This window comes from Typopeltis vanoorti, chromosome 8 (assembly GCF_054136105.1).
Source record: "Typopeltis vanoorti isolate ZY-2024b chromosome 8, IOZ_Tvanoo_1.0, whole genome shotgun sequence".
Classification (NCBI taxonomy): Eukaryota; Metazoa; Arthropoda; class Arachnida; order Uropygi; family Thelyphonidae; genus Typopeltis; species Typopeltis vanoorti.
In genome coordinates this window covers 82,669,594-82,691,637 of record NC_143556.1, presented here as the reverse complement: position 1 = coordinate 82,691,637, position 22,044 = coordinate 82,669,594, and the positions used below count along the sequence as shown (strand labels likewise).

The 22,044-nt window shown below is 34.0% G+C and overlaps 1 protein-coding gene across 1 annotated transcript in view; it reads left to right on the top strand.

Annotated features, from left to right (window-relative positions):
• Positions 1-1,170: 1,170 nt before the first annotated feature.
• Positions 1,171-22,044, top strand: part of LOC150104169 (gamma-aminobutyric acid receptor subunit alpha-6-like) — a 176,806-nt gene continuing 155,932 nt past the window's right edge. The window contains exon 1 of the mRNA XM_090396789.1: positions 1,171-1,592. Coding sequence (XP_090252915.1) covers positions 1,441-1,592 — 152 coding nt within the window. The 5' untranslated portion in view covers positions 1,171-1,440. The remainder of the gene's footprint in view (positions 1,593-22,044) is intronic.

Below are 22,044 nucleotides of genomic sequence, written 5' to 3'. Positions count from 1 at the left end.
CACTTCTTAAAAATAAGGATTAGAAAGTGTTAAATATTCAAAATATTACTAAATACAAACATAAGACGATTATCTATTTGTTACAGGATTTTCCTATCGTTGGAGGAATTTTTATTGGTTCTAGTTTTCCAAAGGGGAAGTACACCTTTCTGTAAAGTAGCATTTTGATCAAGATCACATGAATAAATAACAAAAATACAATGTAATGACTAACTTCAACCCCCCCCCCCAAAAAAAAAAAGATATTACAAAATCATTATTTTGGTGTGTTCGATATTTTTTTCAGAATAGTATACATTCTTTTTAAGGGGAAAACGTGGGCGATATCAAACCCCTTGGTAGATTGTTTCATATGCTATTGTCGCAAGAATATTATTAAATGAGAAAGTAATGATATAAAAGAATACACAAATTTTAAAGTATAAAAATGATGCATTTACATTTTTATCCCCATCTTTAAAACGTGTAATACCTATTTTTACAATGGATTCGTTAAAATACGATAGCCAGGGTGACATGTGACAAAATCGGAGGACAGTCAGAAACATCGAAGAAACTAAAATGTGCTTTTGAAATAAAATATTTGTCTTTTATAAATATACAGACTAAAGGAAAGTTTAGGCATTGTAGTGAATGCCTATAAGATATTTGAGCTTCTCAGTAAGAAATTCTAATGTAGTTTCGAAAACGCACACAATACGTAAGAATCTTAATTATCGTGATTATGTCAATAATCTTCTTGGGGGCTCAGTTTTTTTTTTTTTTTTAATATATATACGTATTTGATTGCATTTAGTTCCTCTACATGGACGATGGATTAATAATCAAAACCAGGTCATTAAGCGACATCATACTCATCTAAAGTATTATGATTCAGATACTCATTATCTGAATCATAATACTGTAGACATCGTAAACTATTTTTCTGCTTCTATTCTATTAAAATCAATAGTTCATAAATAATTCAAACATGGTTCCAAATTATTTCCTTTCAGAAGCATGTACATTGTTAAATTTAAAAAAAAATTTCCGAAGAAATTTTCTGTTTTGCAATTGCCGTCTGAGGGCGCTGGTGAGCTTCTTGGCGCGTATGTTGGTACAACAACGTAGCGGCGTGGACTTACGGGAGGTGCTACACACACACACGAGGATTGGAGAGAGAGAAGAGAGAGAAGTGTGTGTACTGTTCTTTATTTCAACTTTAGTTATGGTGGTGTCGCGTGTGTAGGCATGAGTGATTTACTAGAAATTGTTCGTTTTGCTCGTCGACCGACGGGATACTTCTTGACCAGGAAAAGTAGATGAAGAGGAGAAAAGACGGGCACCTCCTATCTCAGTGGTTCTGAATTAACCGTGTGCCTTATTTTCCCACGACATGGTTGCTGTCATACCGAGCTAGCGCGCGTTGAGCTATCCAGGTGTGTGCAATGCTCTGTTGTCATGCCGTCAACGCGGTGTCTGGCGTTCAATCCATTAAGGAATATCAGACGCCCTTCGTCCCGTTCAACAATCGCTTTAGTTTTTCGTTTACCTATCGGGGGAAGTTACTTATTTCTTCTGTTTATAACCACGTTTGTTCTTCAGATATACAGGTGAGTCTTGCTAATTGAGTCGAAAATTAACAAGTTCAAGGTTAATAGCATTGATTTTGATTTATACATGTAAGATTAGTTTTAGTTGGTTGCTACATGGTGTCGGGATGAGGATGATTGGAGAGGACAGGGCGAGCCATAAATGTCCTTTCATAATAATTCGCACATCTTCGAAGCTTATAAAGTAGAAGATCGTTTAAGTTGTTTTGATTTCTTACTTACTACATATTTTTAGGATGATACTGGTCACTTTTGTTTATTCCTGAAACAGGCATGCATCATGTTTAACGTTTACATTTGAATTTAATGCTTCTAAAGATATTTAGGAACTCGTTTGGTTAGTCAAAATATCTGCATAATTTCTGGATCATGCAGTAGGCATAGAGAATGAGAAAGTAAGGATATTCATCATACACATGGAGAAGTGTTGATGGACAAGACAGCTAGATAGTGTAAGTTTAAAAGCACAACAGATGGTAGGGAAGTAGACAAATGACTTCAAAAGAAAGTGAAGATAGTCATTGGTTACATGACAAATTAGCCAAAGGATTTCTTCATTTTCTTTTCTGAAGTCTTACAGATGTCATCGTGTAAGAAATCATCAGAACTGTAAGCCCATGTGTCTGCTTGGTTAGACTTTTCTAAGCTAACTTCTACGAGGTGTTCGCTGACTGGGTTATCCTCTAATCCTTCTTGGGATTAATTAAAACTATCCCCCCCATGAGTCATTAAAAGGAAATACAATACAAAGAAAGAGACGGGACTAATATCTTTTTAGTGTGCATTGCATAAAGTAAGTAAGCCGTCAAAATCATACTTCCAGAAATTATCTCTTAAAATATATTTTATGAAGACAAAAATCTATGTGCTAAGCAATTAATTTCGTAGGACGATGTTGTTCCATGTTTGTAAATCATGATTCTGATTTTTAAAATAGCATTTATTTGTCATTTCTCTAATCTTTCATAGGTGATAATTCAGCACTTTAATTATGGATGTGATGATGTTTTTAACCGGTGTGGAGTATTGCAAAAGGAACACCATTTCCGTCATAATTAATGGAATGCACATGACATTCTTGCTAATTGAGTCGAAAAATTTTGCTACTTTCCAGATTCTCAAAGTAGCAAGCTACAATAGGCCACTGTAGAATGCCTACTCTGTTCTGTGCAGTCTGTAACAGAAATCACAGACTGGATCTCTATTGAAGCATCTGCACTTAATTGGGGTAACTGAGTTACCATGTGCGTTTCTCTGGGATAAATCAGATTAAAATATTCAAACTTGTTGTGAAAATTGTTGAATATTGCTGTGAAATCATTCTCTGAGATAGATCTTATCAGCTAGAGTATCTTGAATCTCTGTCTGTTTATTCAATAAAACGAATAATCAAAGATTTGAATATTGTTATGAAAAGTTTTGCAGTTGTTATTGGCTAGAATAATTATGTGAAGATGCAATCTTAATATTATATAATAATATTATATTATTATGTAATATGCTTGGACACCGTCTTCATTACGTAATATGCTTGGACACAAGAAACTGGATAATATCCAGTTTCTTGTGTATTAATTATAATACATAAGAAATTGGATAATATTGGAAAATTTTAATCCTGTAATAGCGGAACTATTCCGCGATTACAAAGTTAAATTTTCTTTATACCTTTCTCTTTATTTCTGTAAATAAACAAGACAAGGAATGGCATCATTCTCTATATATATTTGAGACATCAATGTGACACTATTGTGCACTCCTTTTCATAGAAAATTCTCTAAAGATCTGAATTATTTAATCTCCATTATTTTTGGAGGCAAAAGCGAAGTAAGAATTTTACAGAACTAATCTTAACTACCTAGAATACAAAACAATATGACATTATACTCTGTAACAGACGCTAGTTATTTATCTTTAATTTATAAATTTATAATTTATATGTTAATACTAATTCATACTTTAATTATCCCCTAACCTAGAATGAGATTTTTCCTCTTTTCTATAATATCGGAGTTTAGTAATACTGATTTCATACTTAGAAGAGTTTTCTTTTATTTTCCCGAATTACGTATGGCATTTTAAAGAGAACATGTAGTGCCTCAGAACTCTTACTGTGTGTTATGGTGATTGGGTGAAATTGTCTCTAACCATCATCCTACTGTATGACAGGATAGACAAGAATATCTATCAGTGCGTAGCATTTTAATACGATTGAAACATTAATACGATCATACTGCACTCTGATTGAACATAATTTTAACTCATTGAATAATCGCATCCTAAGAACGATGGGCAATCGCGAAATTATCTTGGAATGTTCCATCAACTAAATGATATATTAAGATCATCATAGGATGTATAATGCATATAATCAGAAACTGAGAGATTTAGCACGCACGCACGCACGCGCACACACACACACACACACACACACACACACACACACACACACACACACACACACACACACACACACACACACACACACACACACACACACACACACACACACACACACACACACAACGGTTTAAAGTTTAAAGAAAGGAAAGGTGCATAATGCTAATCTCCTTTTCTTATTCAATTATTTGTGCATTCTACTGTTACACCTCGATGTAATCTAAAGAAATATTAAACTTCACTCCGTTATAAATCTGTAGTTTTACTATTAATATAGTTACTAATGATATATATAATTGTAATTTTATAATTTTATAATTTTATAATTTTATAAATGTAATTTTAATTCAGCACATGTTCACCAATAACAAGAAAATTTCAGTTATATTGCAGAGGTCATGGTTTCCGACATTTAGAATGTGGATAATTTAAACTAAATATTTAATGGTTTTTAGATGCAGGGGAGAAATAACGCTATTTCAGAGATTAATTCTGTAGTCGCTTTCAGTTATTAGCAAATCCAACAGATTTGTGTCGATCAGAATGTATTCAGTTCATCTCGTGGAAACGCAAATTTGGAGGCAACCTTCTACAGATTATATCAATAATATGTGAAGCATATCAACCTCACGGACACAACAATTGGTAACAGACATGTAATGTTAATATTTATCATTCATTTGAAGTGGCACAAGAATTCACTGAAATGAAGACAATAATAAAAGTACAATATTTTTTTTCAGTAATTTAAGGTAAGTTTTGCTTGCAACTTTAAAACTTTCCTCATTTTATTTTTTAAATAAGCACTTTCACTGACTCGCGATCTTGCATATAATAATTTCTCTAATATTCGTATACAAAATTATAAATATCCAAAATTTCATCTGTTTTCATTTTAGTTATTATCCTCATATTGAAAGTTTATTTTTCACTTGGTTAGACTATAATAAATTTAGTTTAATCCTTTATCCAAGTGTGAGCAAACAAAGTTTGCGCCTGAAAGTATCTTCAGGACTAGGGTAAGGTGGTACAACACCAGGACACTCCTTGCAAAGGTGGAGCAAGCTACCAACAGTATCTCCCATAAACAAAACACATCTCCTTGTGGATATGTCTAATGTTATGCATTAAGAGAAGGGCCACAACCAGACTAGTTTCGACCTTTATTGAGGTCTCTTCAGTGGGAGCCAGGCGCGAGTGGAGATACCAGGCAGAAGCATTAGCAGGTCATCTCCACCTATAGGAGTTGCCAAATGGTGTGCCACCCTTTTTTTATAATTTACTCTGGATTTAGAGAAAGATGTTGAAAGTTTATTTTTCACTTGGTTAGAGTATAATAAATTTAGTTTAATCCTTTATCCAAGTGTGAGCAAACAAAGTTTGCGCCTGAAAGTATCTTCAGGACTGGGGACACCAGGGCACTCCTTGCAAAGGTGGAGCAAGCTACTAATACTCCTATCTCAGTATCTCCCATAAAGCAAAACACATCTCCTTGTGGATATGTCTAATGTTATGCATTTTTTGCAAGGAGTGTCCTGGTGTTGTACCACCTTACCCCAGTCCTGAAGATACTTTCAAGCGCAAACTTTGTTTGCTCACACTTGGATAAAGGATTAAACTAAATTTATTATACTCTAACCAAGTGAAAAATAAACTTTCAACATCTTTCTCTAAATCCAGAGTAATTTATAAAAAAAGGGTGGCACACCACTTGGCAACTCCTATAGGTAGAGATGACCTGCAAATGCTTCTGCCTGGTATCTCCACTTGGGCCTGGCTCCCACTGAAGAGACCTCAATAAAGGTCGAAACTAGGCTGGGTTGTGGCCCTTCCCTTAATGCATAACATTAGACATATCCACAAGGAGGTGTGTTTTGCTTTATGGGATATACTGAGATAGGATTGTTGGTATCTTGCTCCACCTTTGCAAGGAGAACTCTGGTGTTGTACCACCTTACCCCAGTCCTGAAGATACTTTCAGACGCAAACTTTGTTGCTCACATTTGGATAAAGGATTAAACTAAATTTATTATGTTATCCTCATATCTTTGTAACCTAGTCAATTTCACTGATATCTGTCTATCTGCGCTATCAATAAACATAAACCTGCAGTTCTATAATTGGAAAGAAGTGGGTTCAAATCTTATTTGGAAAAAATAACCCCTACGAGGATTTTTTTTCAACTGAAGGTGAGTTACACTGTCTTAAACGAAGGTTGCAAATTTTACTCCCTCCCAGAAGGTCAGTTTTTCATCTAATAATATGTTCTCACAGCTTTAAATGCTCTGTTGCTTCGGCTGTAATTATAACCACAACCAAGCTGAAATCAATCTTATGAGTCTATATAATAAACGAATTTCGTTTACTGCATAGCTGTATGACGTAATATTTCCATGGCAACGATTTCTCGTTTAGTAATTTAGGGAAGAACCGGATGGTTTGCGTTCAAATCCAACGTAAATCACGACTACCGTTTTGATTTTTTTTTCTTTATTTCTTTTATTATTTTAGCGTCTGTGCCATTATGACCAAATATAATATACAAAGAGAATATCTATTGCGTAACTGGCTCAAGAATGTGATGAAGTTATCGATATTATAATTTATCTCTACATCAGAGATGTAAATATATAAGCATTCATCCTTTTGAAATATGACAATTTTGCATTTTCTCTCCTTTCGCTTGCCATACTCATCAGACGTAAACCGATATGCAAGGAAGAGAACAATTTGGAAATTTACATATTGTGCAATGTCTGCATTGTCAATCAGAACGTCACAAAGTGTCACAATCGAATCACCCTTAAGCGAAACATTCAGCAGATTTCTCTCGGAGTTGTGATTTACATTGTATGAAAATATAATATAAAAGCATGCAATAAAACAAAACGTCTTTCTGGATAGTTATTAATCCAAATCTTTCGCTATAAGTTTTCATTCTGTTCCATGTATATAATGTTTGTTACCTAGCATCACAAAATAATAGTTCACCAACAAACCACTTCAGTGAACTATCATGAACTGATTCAGTCACAATAGTTTACTATAAAAAAAAAAGAAAAAAGAATTGTTCTTGGGGTTATTTCCTATCCAGTCTTTCCTGGTTGGCCTTGTGCTTATACGCCCATTAGCCATCCAATAAACAGGCCTCGGTCGAATCATGCATGCATAATTTAATTGCCTTGAGATGCGAGATGCATTTCATTGTCTGATTTGAGATCGATTCTCTGCTTACTGGAGAAACTGAAGTGGCTTGGAATGGTTCCATGTTTGGTCTTGCAGGGTTACCGTATTATGTAAAAAAATAAACAAAAATACAAAAACAAATATATCAATAATGCAAGTATAAAAAAACTGGGCTCAACCATTTACTAATAATATGAGTTTACAATGTTTGATCGGTGGAATCATAAAAACAAAACTACGCTTCCCACTAATTTAATTTTTTGTTGATTAACTTAAATTAACATAATGTTAAATTTTTAATTAACTATGCAATTTTGTGGATTTTCCGATTTAATTCTCGGAATCGATCTTTTTCTTCCCCACTATATTAGGTGGAATTAATTAACCTTAATAACTTTGAATAAGCTAAACTGATGAACGCATAGTGGACAAAACAAAGTAATATTTAATAGTAGTATTATTAACAATCTGTATTTAGTGTATGCTTAGCTAACTAGCTGATTCATTCAGATGTTCTGCTTTTAAAATTCAAATTATAAACAATACATTATTCTTCTTTCCCATAATTCCAATAATTTTATTGTTGGCGTGATACTCTTGATTTAATCCATGCGAATCTTAGCTTCATTGTATGGCTTAAATTGACATATTTCATTAGTGTATTTTCTTCTTTTCCGTATCAGGAGTTTCTTCTCAAAAAACAACTGTAATTTTCACAAGAGAACCCCTGGCTTCACGTGAAACCAAAAAACTGATCTACTTATAACGGACAATAATTGAATTGTGTTCTTAACTCAGTGAAAACAGAGAAAAATGAATCATTCAGTTTCAGAGGCTAAGAATTAATTGGCGTCCTAGTTCGAACCCAAGTATTCTCATCCAAACGGCATTGTCGATACTCAGTGAGCTACGGAGGCTCAATTTCGGTAGTGCTCCATATTTATGTTCAATGTTATAAACGTATTATTTATCAAGTAACTTCTTAAATTATAATTTGTTATATAACGAGTAATAAAAGAAAATATTTTTCTTCATACACCAATTTCTAGCATAGATAATATAGTTACCAGTGGCGTCGCGTGATCATTTCGGTTGGGTGTGCTGTCATGTTTTTTAGGAGGGGTGCGGGAAGCTTGGAGACAATAATTACATCGATAAATTTTTATAATTATTGATTTAATTAAATAATTACATTAATAAACGTCCTTTAGCTTTTTTATGTAATTATTTGCCAATTAAACTATAAATACATTCTTTTCATTTTGCATCGATTTTAATGATCTTTAATTCTTGGGAATAAAAAGGTATTCAGAATTAATAGTTTTTAGCACAATTTCATATATTAAAAAATTGACCGGCATATTTTCTTAAAAAATAACTGATTAATTAATTTTAATTAAATTATTTCAGTTTAAAAGCAAAAAAAATCATAAAACTAACAAGTAAAATAATATTAAATTACATAAACTTACCTTTTAAAAATGTATTTTTTGTTTAAATTTGTTTCACTATAAATTTTCAATTCACACTTCACTCTGTAACTTACTAGAGAGAGAGGGCAAACTAACCGGTCACTGTTTTCACAGAAAAAGATGAACCAAAAACAGGAACACGTGTTTTATTACTGCAATGAAACGCGTGTTCTATGCCTACCCCGCAACAGGCCAACCCATAATAAAATTTTAAGACAGACAAAGCCTTCCCAGGGTCGAGGATGTAAGATTACATATCTCAATCAACTTTACGATTATAATTTGTGGAATTTTTTTATCGATCCCGAGGAAAGTGCCTCCCCCCCCTTGTGGACGCCCATGACCGTGGGATTGCATTTTATCGATGTATGCAAGTTTTAAGAGGACATACCGCATCAGCACTCATCTTAATTGGTCCAATGCAATTAATTCCAATTCCAGGATAACTCTGAACAATCTGTTTTATGATTGATTAGAAATGAAGGAGAATACTATATTTGGTTGGTATATTTGAAATACTCAAAGATGAAAATATGGGCACCATCATTTATACAACATGTGAGAATAGGAAGGATTAAGTGTGAGTAGAAACACTTTCACTAATGGTAAACGAATAATTAATAATTATCATTTGTGATATGTGTGTCCTATAAGTGCTGGGTAGAGCGAATAGCACGATCCTATAAATTCTAAACATGGATAAGTGAATTTATGATGGCATAATTAAAAAAAAAAACTTATGAGAGAGACAGAAAGTATTGCAGGAATAAATATGGTTTGATGGAGCAGCAAATCATGTCGTAAAATTTGTTGCACATGTTATGTGTATTTCTCTGGTTTGTGTATATTTCGCTCCGTTTTCCAAGAATTTTATTTTGTTTACTGAGACTCAATATACATAATATCAGATCATTATCGGAATTATCCAGACTTTCGGAATCCTAAATTCATTAGGTTTTTTTTTTTCTAGTATCAGCGTTTCTTCTGTCTTATCAATCTCACATATGCTGGTGTTTTGTTGTAGATCAACAACGTCTTATAATTCACAGAATATTCATTTGTATTCAGGAATAGATATTTTTTACTGTCCATTGTTTGGACAGTAAAAAATGACTAGAATAAAAGTTTCCGAAGACTAGAATAAAAATGTCTTTCTACCGTTAAAAAACTTTTCAACCTCAACAAATGCTATACTGCACAAGTAAGAGAAACATTCAGGTTTTTTCTCTTAACATTCACTTTCAAATTTTCAGTTCCAGAAAACATGTGTAACAGCTGTTTGTAATAAAGCCATCGGATACAGTAATCTCTCAACTCATGACAACATTCAATTGGATTGGTTGACACACCAACCAATCGCAGCCGCTAGGTGTTGAGTGAGCTCAAAATTTAAGCTCACCTATCACGCCTTCTCAGCGGTTTAAAACTAATACAACACTAAGAATTTGACATGCTGCGCAGTCTTTACATCTTTTCAAATGGCTCAAAGGTGTATGCATTTTGAAAGCACACTCGGGCTATTAATGCGAATGTGACGCAATGTCCACGCGGCGAAAAGCGCCTTCTTCAAGAAGCACTAATGCTTTATTATCCTCGTGAAGAGGACAATGAAGCATTAGTACAGTATAGTGTGTTCAATTTTAGGAATCGCTCGCGAAGTCTGCAAATAATTGGGTGAGTCTTCAACAAGAATAAATGCAAAAATATAATATCGGTGATACTGATATTTCGTGGATGAGCACCGCACACCTAGCACACCCGGAATATTCGCCCATGATAGTTGCATGTAGCATACATGTATACCAGTTAACAGATAGCGGGGAATGTGAAAATCTTGCTTCACCGCTAAAGCCATTAATGTCAATTGTAAATTGTCAGTTGCAAAAAAATGATAATTAATGAATACAGATGTAATGGTATTGATTTAATCCATGCGAATCTTAGCTTCATTGTCTGACATAAATTGACTTATTTCATTAGTGCATTTTCTTTTATTTTTAAGCACATAAAATATGAGCCTCGCTCTGTACTAATATAAGAAATTTCTTACGCTTTATCATAGTACCATCTAAGTTTACTTTCCCTTTATGAATATTTCGATAAAGATAGTGTCTTAACAGAAAATGGCTTTTAAATAAGCTTTTTTTTCCCAGTAGATTCGATAAATTCCTTGGTTTTGAAATGAATAGTTTTAATGCTGATTTAAACTTTTTATTCTATTAAAATTAAATTATTTCATTTATATGGTACTTTGATAAAGCGTAGGAAATTTGTTATATTAGTCAGTACAGTGCGAGGCTCATATTTTATGTGCTTCTGTCCGAACAACTATATTCCAGAGGATAATATGACAAAATATATTGTGCCATTATGTTTTTACGATTATTACAACAAAATAATGAGACACTAGCATTATTGATAAAAATCAAAGCTGAAATATCTAAAATACCTCCCACAGAAACATTGGATAAGGAAGACCATTAGTATAACAGATCAATAACTATATTATATCTAGTTATTAATAGACCTATGAGTATCAGAAGACAGCGATAGAATTAGGAGCAGGTGAACTGGTCAACATCTAGCCCTGACACCTTTAGGAAATTTCCATATTTAAATGCTAGATGTAGAGCTATGAACGTTAAGAAACAAAATAAATGCGTAAAGTCAGAGATTTCGTACTTTATGAGTGCCATCGCCTGTCATTTGATTTTATTTATGCTGTCACATACTTAACATTAGTGTTCTAAAGTGGAATAAAATACTTCAGTTATATATATATATATATATATATATATATTTAAGTTATATATAATTATTATAAAATAATTATAAAAATAATTATTATACTAAATAATAAGATATAATATAGTTATTGATCTGTTATACTAATGGTCTTCCTTATCCAATGCTTCTGTGAGAGGTATTTTAGATATTTCAGCTTTGATTTTTATCAATAATGCTAGTGTCTCATTATTTTGTTGTAATAATCGTAAAAACATAATGGCGCAATATATTTTGTCATATTATCCTCTGGAATATAGTTGTTCGGACAGAAGCACATAAAATATGCGCCTCGCACTGTACTGACTAATATAACAAATTTCTTGCTCTTTATCATAGTACCATATAAGTTTACTTTCCTTTTCCGTCTACGCATGCGTACAAAAAAAAAAAAAAAAAAAACCTTTTTTTCCATTGTCTTCCCCATTGATGTATTCTAACACGAATGCAATCGTTTCTGGTTTTGCATGCTCGTATATTAGAAAAGGTTAATTGTAGTAGTGGCGTGATAACTTGATTGAGGATTTTATTGAAAGTTCATATTTATCATATAATAAAGAATACAATATTTATTTCATGAAGAAACAGTAGCCAGAGATGTAGAAGAACTATTTAGTATTGGTGGAAATTACATCCAGAAAAATTAATGTATTATCTATAAATGCGGATTTTTTTTATTTCTTTTAATGAAGACAAATTGTAACACAGATCGTGTTCCATCGTGTCCCTGAGCCCTAACTAGTACACATTATATATGAAACCATGTGATCGATTTTGGGGTTTCATGGTTAAAAACCAGAGTTTAAAAAGTTCCATTCATTTGCTTGCGTTAAAGATTGAGAAACTCAGAAAGGGACCAAAAAAAGACTCAGAAATACATCCTTTCTACGAACAGAATCAAATCATAAAAAGCTCTTTCTTTGGACGATCTACTTCTATGAAGCAAACGCCAGGGATGCAAAAGTACTGTTCTTTTATTAATTATTATTATTTTTAAATATGAACTTTTAGATAATCCGAAACGCCGCTTTGAAGACCAAATAGAACTTTTTTTCAAGCTACTTTATGCCTCCAGTAAGTGGAGCGATTCTCTTATACTAAGCGATGAAATTCGTCTACAACCTACCTAATGATTACCTATGCGCAAGACATGATTCGAAACCTCAGCTTGTTGGATGAAGAGCTGACACGTTAATCCCACGGCCAAACAGCCTAACCGTGTTAAATGGTATATCAATAAACAATCAAAAATATTCTACATACTCGTAGTTAATTATTCTGGTGTATGCCCTGCATCTGGAGATCAACATGTCCTCTAAGCTAAGGTATCCACTGTGCACCTGTTACAATGCGTTCGAAGGGATTATTATTATTATTATTATTATTATTATTATTATTATTATTATTATTATTATTATTATTATTATTATTTATTAGATACTCTCGTGAGTCAAGGACTCATCAAAGGATTCTACACATCATACACACCAGCTGTTACACCTTCACAATGACACTACCTGAAGTCAATACTTCTAAAGGCAAGTCATTCCATTCACGCACCTCTCTACTAGAGAAATTAAGGGGCCAAGATCTGCTAACATTAGTTCAGATAACGTCAACGACTTGTGAAAAAGCTACCTTATTCATATATGTCATTGTAGTTTCAGTATTATAATTATTTTCTGAGTTTTATTTACAGCTTTTGTTCTATATATGCCACTGAGACTTCATCATCCCTAGCATGATGAGTTTCCTCTAGCGTAATGCAAGTAACACAATACGCCATTGGATGTCAAAGCGCATAACTTGACATTGAATTGGGAACCTTATTTTTTTAATCGTTGCAGACATCTATATATGTTGCCTGCAATTCTTTCCTAATCTAATATGTATACATTTTCAAAATATTCACTACCACTCCAGAGATTGTTAGTGAATTATATACTTTTAGCTTATGTGAGTTAGTGAAACCGCTGAGAATGTTATATATCAATGTAGATAATGTAGGAATATACGAATAACTTCTTCCCTAATCATTGCTCATATTCTATTCAAATCTGCGCTACGCTGCTAATGATTTGCAAAACTTTATATTCAGTTACTGCCTTAAAAATGATATATTTGAGATGAGTCATTATTTCGTAGCCATTTTAGTCATTTTTTATTGGACAGTTTCTTATTCTCTCTTTCTCTCTTGTTGTTCAGCATTTTTGTAGGAAAACTGATCATACGTCCTTATGTATGTGAAAGGTACGCCAGTTTATAATGCGAAGGATCTCTCAAATGGCTAACACGTCGCGTGTAATCTGTTTTTCAGCGAAATAATGAAAAAAGGGCGAGACCTTTCCTACTATTTCATCTCTTAAGTGGTACGATACAATTCATTTCCTCGAATATACACCCCGGAAGCTTAATAACACGACACTTACTTCCAATATCGATTGTAGGAACACTTTTGTCATGCTAAGTCAAGTTTCAAGAACGTATCCCCGCCTCTCATACAAATGCTTGACATGTGAGTAAAGCGTTGCACCCACACATGACAATCTTATTATATTAATTCAAACCAGCAAAACGTTCAATTCAAGGCAAAAATAAGCACTAATAATATAGAAAACCTTTGTGTATGAGGTGAATCCTATGGTTCTAAGAATGTTTGTAGTTGGTTTTTCAGCATGCATACATACATGCAATTCATTCTGAATACGCACTTAAGTTCTTGGATGGGAATGGATGGACATACGGAAGACAGTACCGTCTTAATAGTATTGTAAATCCCCTAGGTAAAGCAATGCATTAACGCCCCTACCCACCAACCTACGGGAATAAAAATGTAAACGGCAATAAAATTAAGCCTGTAGATTTATTGGTATTTTTAACAAAATGAATGTTTAATCATAAAAAAACATGCTGTAAAGCGAGGATTAATCAACACAATCTTTTGTGAAATTTCTTTACAGAGAATTGATTTATAATTGACTTTAAGTCGATGATCTTTAGAATGTCATTTTCCATGCACATGAGTGAAAGCCAATACTGCCCTATTGTGCTGCGAAGGTGATTCTTTGTAAGTTTCAATCTTGAAACTGAACATTCCCCTGTACTGTTGGTCACCATCATACAGTGTTCGGACAATCATCGCGAAGACAATTTATCGGGGGACAATTTATCGCCGGGACAATTCATCGCGGGGATAATTTATCGCTGAGACAATTCATCGACGAAACAATTCATCGAGGGGAAAATTCATCGCAGGGAAAATTCATCGTGAGGAAACTTCATCACCGAAAAATTCATCGCGCGAACTATTGAATTCCGAAAATATTCATTGAAAATGTTAATGATTGGCTGGTTGCTTCAGAACCATATGCATTGGAAAGGAGTGTCCTGGGTTCGAATCCTGTTGCTGACATAAGGAGCTTAGGATCTTTCTCAGACTTAGCCAAGTTAGCCAGTTTTGGGCGAAGACTGCAGGGTTTTACTCCCCAGTTTATGTGGGGCTTTTTCCTCCCCCAAGCAGGCAAACTGACCTTGAGAACGTAACGCTTCTACAGACATAGGATACAATGGTAGGCATAGCGCCAACCACCTTATCCTCATATAACGGTTGCGGTTATAAGGAATGGAATCTCTCCGCACGTAGAGGTAAAAGAAGGATAGATCTATGTATTATTTATTTAGATTTTCATAATATTTTTTATTCTTATACAGTGAAAGTAATATTTTATTGATTGGTGAGTTTCCTAATTTCTGTTTCATCTTAAAATGGTATAAATATTCTTTCTTACTTTGATATTGCAGATTCTGTTGATGGAATATTAATATTTATGAAATTATAACCGCAACCGTTATACGAGGATAAGATTGTTGGGCCTATACCACCCACCCACCCACCGTATCCTATGTCTGTAGAAGCATTATGTTCTCAGGGCTGGTTTGAGTGCTTGCGGGAGGAATAACCCCACATAAACTCGGGAGAAAACACTATAATCCTCGCCCAAAACTGGCTAACTTGGCTATGTCTGAGAAAGATCCTAAGCTCCTCATGTTAGCGACGGGATTCAAACCCAGGACCCTCCTTTCCGAGGCATATGGTTGTGAAGCAACCAGCCACTGGGATAACCGCGCGTATTAATACATAGATAATAGCAAAATTATATTTTTATATATAATTTTATTTTGCGAAATTTATCTTGCACTGCATTTACTTTTTATACATCGGTATCGATGCAATTCATTTAAATTTTCTAGCGAATAACATTTTCAGCGAATTTTTTTAACGATCAATATTTCGCGCGATGAATTTTTTATATGATGAATTTTCTCTGCGATAAATTTTTCCCGCGATGAATTGTCCCCGCGATAAATTGCCCACGCGATAAATTCTCCCCGCGATGAGTTGTCCCCGCGATGAATTGTGCCCGCGATAAATTGTCCTGCGATTAATTTTCCGCGATGAATATTCCGTGAACCTTGTTTTTAATTGACTGAAGAAGCTTCTGCAAGTTTTTTCATGTCATGTCAGTGTTCAGAGAGTCCAGAACAGGGAGGAATGCTTCCATCTTGAACTTTTCACTTTTGTATAAAAGTATCTTTTCTTCTGATTCATCATACCCAGTAAGACGCACACTTCGCTTTCGTTCCCGTTCACATCGCTATAATCTTAATCTGGACATCTAGTCCTGACCTTCAGTTCATATTCACTAACTTTCTCTCTAATTTCCTGAAGATACGTTTTCATAGACTCAAGAAGATTCATGGCAACAAGTATATCCATTTCTTTTGACTGCAGGAACGCACTTGTTTTGTTCACTCTTTCGAGAATGCCGTTCCAAACAAATGTCAGAAATATCGTTTCCACGTTCTCCATTTTCTTGCTCAATCCTTTGTCTGTCGTCTTGCGTTCAGTTCCTGGTTAGTATCAGCTGACACAGAATCCAGTGTATGTTTAATTTTCTCAAACCCTCCATGCGGATCATGGACAGTACCAAAATGTGACGACCATCCGACCATCTCGTGTAAGATAGACGCTGGACCACTACATGATCTTTTCTTAATGATGATGCCAGAACATGCCATCGATATATCGAAGCCAAAAAAAAAAAGGAATACAAAACAATGTAGAAGAATTTTACAAGCTATGAACAACACTCTGACGCTTTTACTCCCACCAAGTTCATGCTGTGTCCAACACAGGAGGACATCGACGGCGAACTCATTCAGTTGACGGATCCCTGCTTGCAATCCAGTATAGCGTCCAAACATATTCGAGTCATTGTCATACGACTGACCACAGCAGTTTGATAGTGGAATTTTGTTCTCATTCAGGAAATCCAAAGAGTGTCTGCTAGATTCTTTGCTCCATGAGAAAAGATGGGGATGAACTTGATGAAACGCTCCATAGGCTCACATCCTCGAATGTACCAGACGGTAAATGTCAGTTGATCAATGTGTGAGATGTCTGGAGTGGAATCCACACTTGTTGAATAATAACTTTAACTCTTTCATTTCTTCCAGAATTGCACAAAGAACATATTGTCCCATTAATTGAATTCCTCACAAATGATGCCGATAGATACGATGGATTCCGCTTTCCATACAGTTTAAGATGCTCTTCCAAAAAAGGGTCATATTCACTCAACAGCTCTAGAATACCTAAAAAGTTTCCATTTTTTATCAACCCAATAGTTTGATTCTCTCCACGAAATGCCAAACCTGTGGAGGCAAGAACGGGAATGACAGAAGCCACACGTGTCAACACTTTATGCTTGTACTCCTGCTGTGAGCGATGATGTTTGATTAATAAAGAATCTATAAATCCGAAAGTAGGCTATATTAGCCATAAAAATAATAATCTATACATCCGATTTCTTTATGCCGAATCAAAGATGTCGTCATGCACTTGCGATGTTCTTCTCCATTTCCATAGCATATTCTACAATAAGATTACTGTGTTTCCATTCATTGAATGCTGATATAGCAAAGGGAGATTCTTTCTTGGACAATAGCCGACATGCAAAGCAGTACAAACGACCTTGGGATGGTGAATGGAGTAGCCATTCGCGTTTTACACACTTCGCCATTCCGCACCTCACGTTTGAACAATTTCTTTGATAAATATCTTGTTTGAGTTCTCTCCTCGGCCTCGTCGTTCACTCTGTGCGACTTTGAAATGTTTCATTCATGATTCTGACATGATGTCGGCCCACCATGAATCCAGGAACAGGTAATGGAACAGGTAAATATATCTGGGTCTGGATGATTTGATGCAGGAGTGGATGTAGATAGTGATGCTGTATTTGGAGGAGCAACACTAGTAGCAGACATTGCACCTGGATTGAACCAAGATGTTAATTTTGGAAGTTTGTTCATTTTCTCCTTCTCCTCTTTTGTGCTCCACTCATAAAAGTACGCTTATTTCTGCTCAAAGGGTTATCCACCTGAAAAAAACTTTTTAAAAAAACATTTTATTTATAGTATATTATAGTATGAAAAGTACTTAGCTATTGACTTATTGTGCGCAAGCTCCAGTTCTCTTTCTTAGTGTTCCAGCGAGAGTTCGAATAATTTATACACTCTGTTATACATCTTGGATTGAACAAGATGTTAACTTTGGAAGTTTGCTCATTTTCACCTTCTCCTCTGTAGCATTTTTCCTCTTTTGTGCTCCACCCATAAAAGTACGCTATATTTCTGCTCAAAGGGTTATCCACCTGAAAAAAATTTTTTAAAAAACATTTTATTTATAGTATGAAAAGTACTTAGCTATTGTGCGCAATTGACTTATTGTGCGCAATCTCCAGTTCTCTTTCTTAGTGTTTCAGCGAGAGGTCGAATAATTTATACACTCTGTCAAGAGATTTCTCATGAACAATATGGCAGCATGAGTCCCCTGGGCAACTTCCCAGTGTGAAAGACAGTCCTGAAGTTGCATGCCTTATTAGCCGAATGGTTAGGATATCCACTCTCAAACTAGCAAGCTGCAGGTTTGAATCTTGCCGTCAATTTTTATGATTAATTTTAGATGGAAATTAATTTTATCGCCCGGTAATAATCGTGTGACAAAGGTAACTAACAAGATATTATATAAATTTAAAACCATTCCTTTTCACTGATCTGTTTAACTATATTATTTATCGATATTTTCTGTCCGAGCTGATAATAGCGGTTTTGTTACTCAATTCTTAAAGGGGATATTCACCATTAGCTACTTGTAAGCACGCTCATATATCTTCTCGTTTAAAGTAGTCATTTAGATGAAATCGATATCTTCAAATTCAATGTATTCACTAATATTAGAAAGATATCTAAAAATACCTCTCGTTTATCGAATAAAATATCAAGCAAACTGTTGCATTCAAATGTGATGGATGAATGGAAAAGATGAATACGAAAATTGTGCTGTACATCTAAAATAGTTATAATTAACTCTTCAAACAGGCATATCTATCGTTTATATTCCTTGTCTTCCACAACAAAGCAGAAACCATTAGCCACAGAGAAAACTAATGGATTTATCGAAAAGATGATAAAGTAATGAATTTAAAGGGATGCATTAGGAGCTTTCGTATCTTCTCTGCCGGGAAATCTCAATTACGTGAAGTAATTCCACATCAAACCTTGCTATTTACGTTAATTAAAATACATAAGTGCTTTTGATTGATGAAATTTCAAAGGAATTGAGTATAAAGATGTGAATATATAACGTAATTTTAAATATACAGTACTGTATAACCATAAATCTTTATAAATAAATCCTTATGAAAGTCTTCATTAGTAATAAAAAAAATATCCTATCCTAAACACAACAGGTGCTCCGAAGAATATTTAATAGAATTATTCAATAATACAATAGGTGGATGAACTCTTAGATAAATAACAAAATGAAAATGCAAGTTTGCTCCTTTTGCATAACTTTTTTTCTTGGATATTTTATTTTTCATTATTTATTTTTGTTTTCATAAGAAAACTAGATGTTTTTCCTAAATATATATCAAATATTTAATGCTTTGAATGTCGCATTGCATTACAGCAAGCAAACTACATTCAACAGAATACAAAATACTAGTAATGTTAGGACATTTGTAGTGTGGATAGGAGGATCAACTTTTCTGGTATTACATTTCAGGAAAACATTGTCATCTCACTATCATAAAATTTCATTTCTTGTTTACGGATTCATTTTGAAGTATATCGTTATAATTTATTTAATCTGCAAATTTATAATATTATTATTTCTTTTTATTATTATTTCGAATTCTAATATATATTCACTTTGAATTGAACTAGCTGGCTCTAGAAATGTATTCATTAAATAAAAAGATTAGTTTGTGGGACGAAAGGTTTTTAGGAACTTTTATTGGGCCTCTCCATTTCTTACTTTCAATTGGGCATAGGCAGTAGAAATAAGATATTTCTTTCTCGCTCACATAAAACGCTAGTTGTAAGACTGACTATCGATTTTAAATAATTCTGATATTTCTCATATTTATTCGAATTCTCTGTGAATAGTTTCACTCACTCACTGTCTCTCTCTCTCTCTCTCTCTTTCTCTAGAAAATAACATGAAAAATGCAGTGAATAGCAGTGCGAAAATGGTGAGGAGAGAGAGAGAGAGAGAGAGAGAGAGACCATTCGAATTGCAAAGCGAGTATAATATAGAGTTTTAGATTGTTAGCTTTTTTTCTGTTGCTTAAAGTTTAATTTCCCAGTTGCTGTGGTGCCTAAACATGGTACTTTTATTGAAACACTATTAGTTCGACAGAATAACAAAAAAAAAAAAAAAGACAGAAGAATGTATTTAGATATGACACGTTTCACGTTGCATGTAACTGTTGATGTCTACGGTGTCCTTTGAGTTTGGTTCTGATTGTGGAATGAAAGGTAATATTTATCGACCGAAGGTGCGTTTAGCCAGTCTCATATGGCTATGGCAAAGTTTTTATATTTTAAGTAAGGCATAATATTATTTCCAGGGACCAAAATTAATTGAAATACATTTTAATTAACATATTTAAATGTATTAATGATTTTAAAGCTAAGATTTCTCTAATGGTGTAACGAACACTGAAATTAAATCAAGCAAACAACTACGCTGAAAAGCAAAAGAGATCTACTTCTGTATTTTTTGAAGAGGTTAATATAAAATTAATCAATAAACTTTATAAATGCCTATTTCCTAATAACAAATAAATTAAACTAAAATAAAATTAATCTCTTATATCGTACAAATGCGAGAAATAGTCAACCAAAGACAAAATATCATTGTGGTGTCTATCATGCGTATAAAAATTTCCTCGCCAAGCTCCTCTGAGTTACTATGGATGAACCGGTTTTATCTGCTGAGATATGGGATGTGGAGGACATATGGTTACATTATTTTAAGAAAACGTGGAGTGTGTTTGGATTATATGACTATAGAGTAACTATTGACAGCCTTCTTAAAAGGCAGCATATCATACTTCTTCACAGTTACTTTAAATTTATGATTTTTCATACTGTTCAAGAAATCTTGTGAAAACTTTCCGTACTAGACAAACCTGATCAAGAAGTATTCCATATATCGGTTTCACGCACATTTTGGAAACTTATCTATAAGACAAACATTATATTTCATTAAGAGAAATAAAACTGAGAGAGAGAGAGAGAGAGAGAGAGAGAGAGAGAGAGAGAGAGAGAGAGGCTTTTTTACTTTGCATTTCCAGAATAGTATTCTTGCCTTAATCTGAGTGTTTGTTAACGGTTTCTTGGACATTGTGTTAGTTCTGATGTTAGCTAGATTAAGATTTGCTATAAAATCTTATCTTTAATAAATTAAAAATATTTAACACAAACTTAATTAAACTTTTATTCTATTAACTTAATGGCAGAATGCCTGTTTTTCATTCCGTGAACGCGTAAGCACAACCAAAGACGAGCAATTTGCAAACATTATACATTTGCCTCTAAGACAGCTGATTTGTCTAAATGAAACAAAAATCTCGGGCTACTAATTAAATTTTTGTTTCAGTTTGATTTAAATGCATCAAAAGACTCGTTAATATTGGTTGAAAACCAACAGACAAACAGGGCTATCAGGCTGGTGTACATTATATCAACTAATTGTGTGTACGATTGGTTTTGGGGACGGGGGGGATAGTCAATAACTAGCGTGTTTAGGAGCGTTTTGCAGGCAACCTATTCACTCAATTTCATTTGAAAAGTAAGTATAAAGAATCCTAACATCCTATATTTGATGCACCGATGTATTTACGACTAGACCACAATCGCGTCGTTCCTCACTGACTGCTCAAAAATATCAAAATATAGGAAATACTGTTCGTCATAACATTTGTGTCAGGTTAATACCACAGTGTTATTAAATATTCAGTGAAATGCCCTTTTTCAACTTCAAATCTCGAAAGAAGTAATCCGTAAATAACACAACAAAAACACATGTTCTTCCATCCGGGCAACCCAAATTTTTGAAGACGTTAGAATGTTCAAAAAACATCTTCAATCAGATGGTCATATCTGCTCAAAGAACAGTAGTTGTGACCTGAACTGTGGCTCAATGCAGTGGCGCTATCATCTCTTTGTCTCTACTTTGCAGTCTCCCTTCGCATTATGAC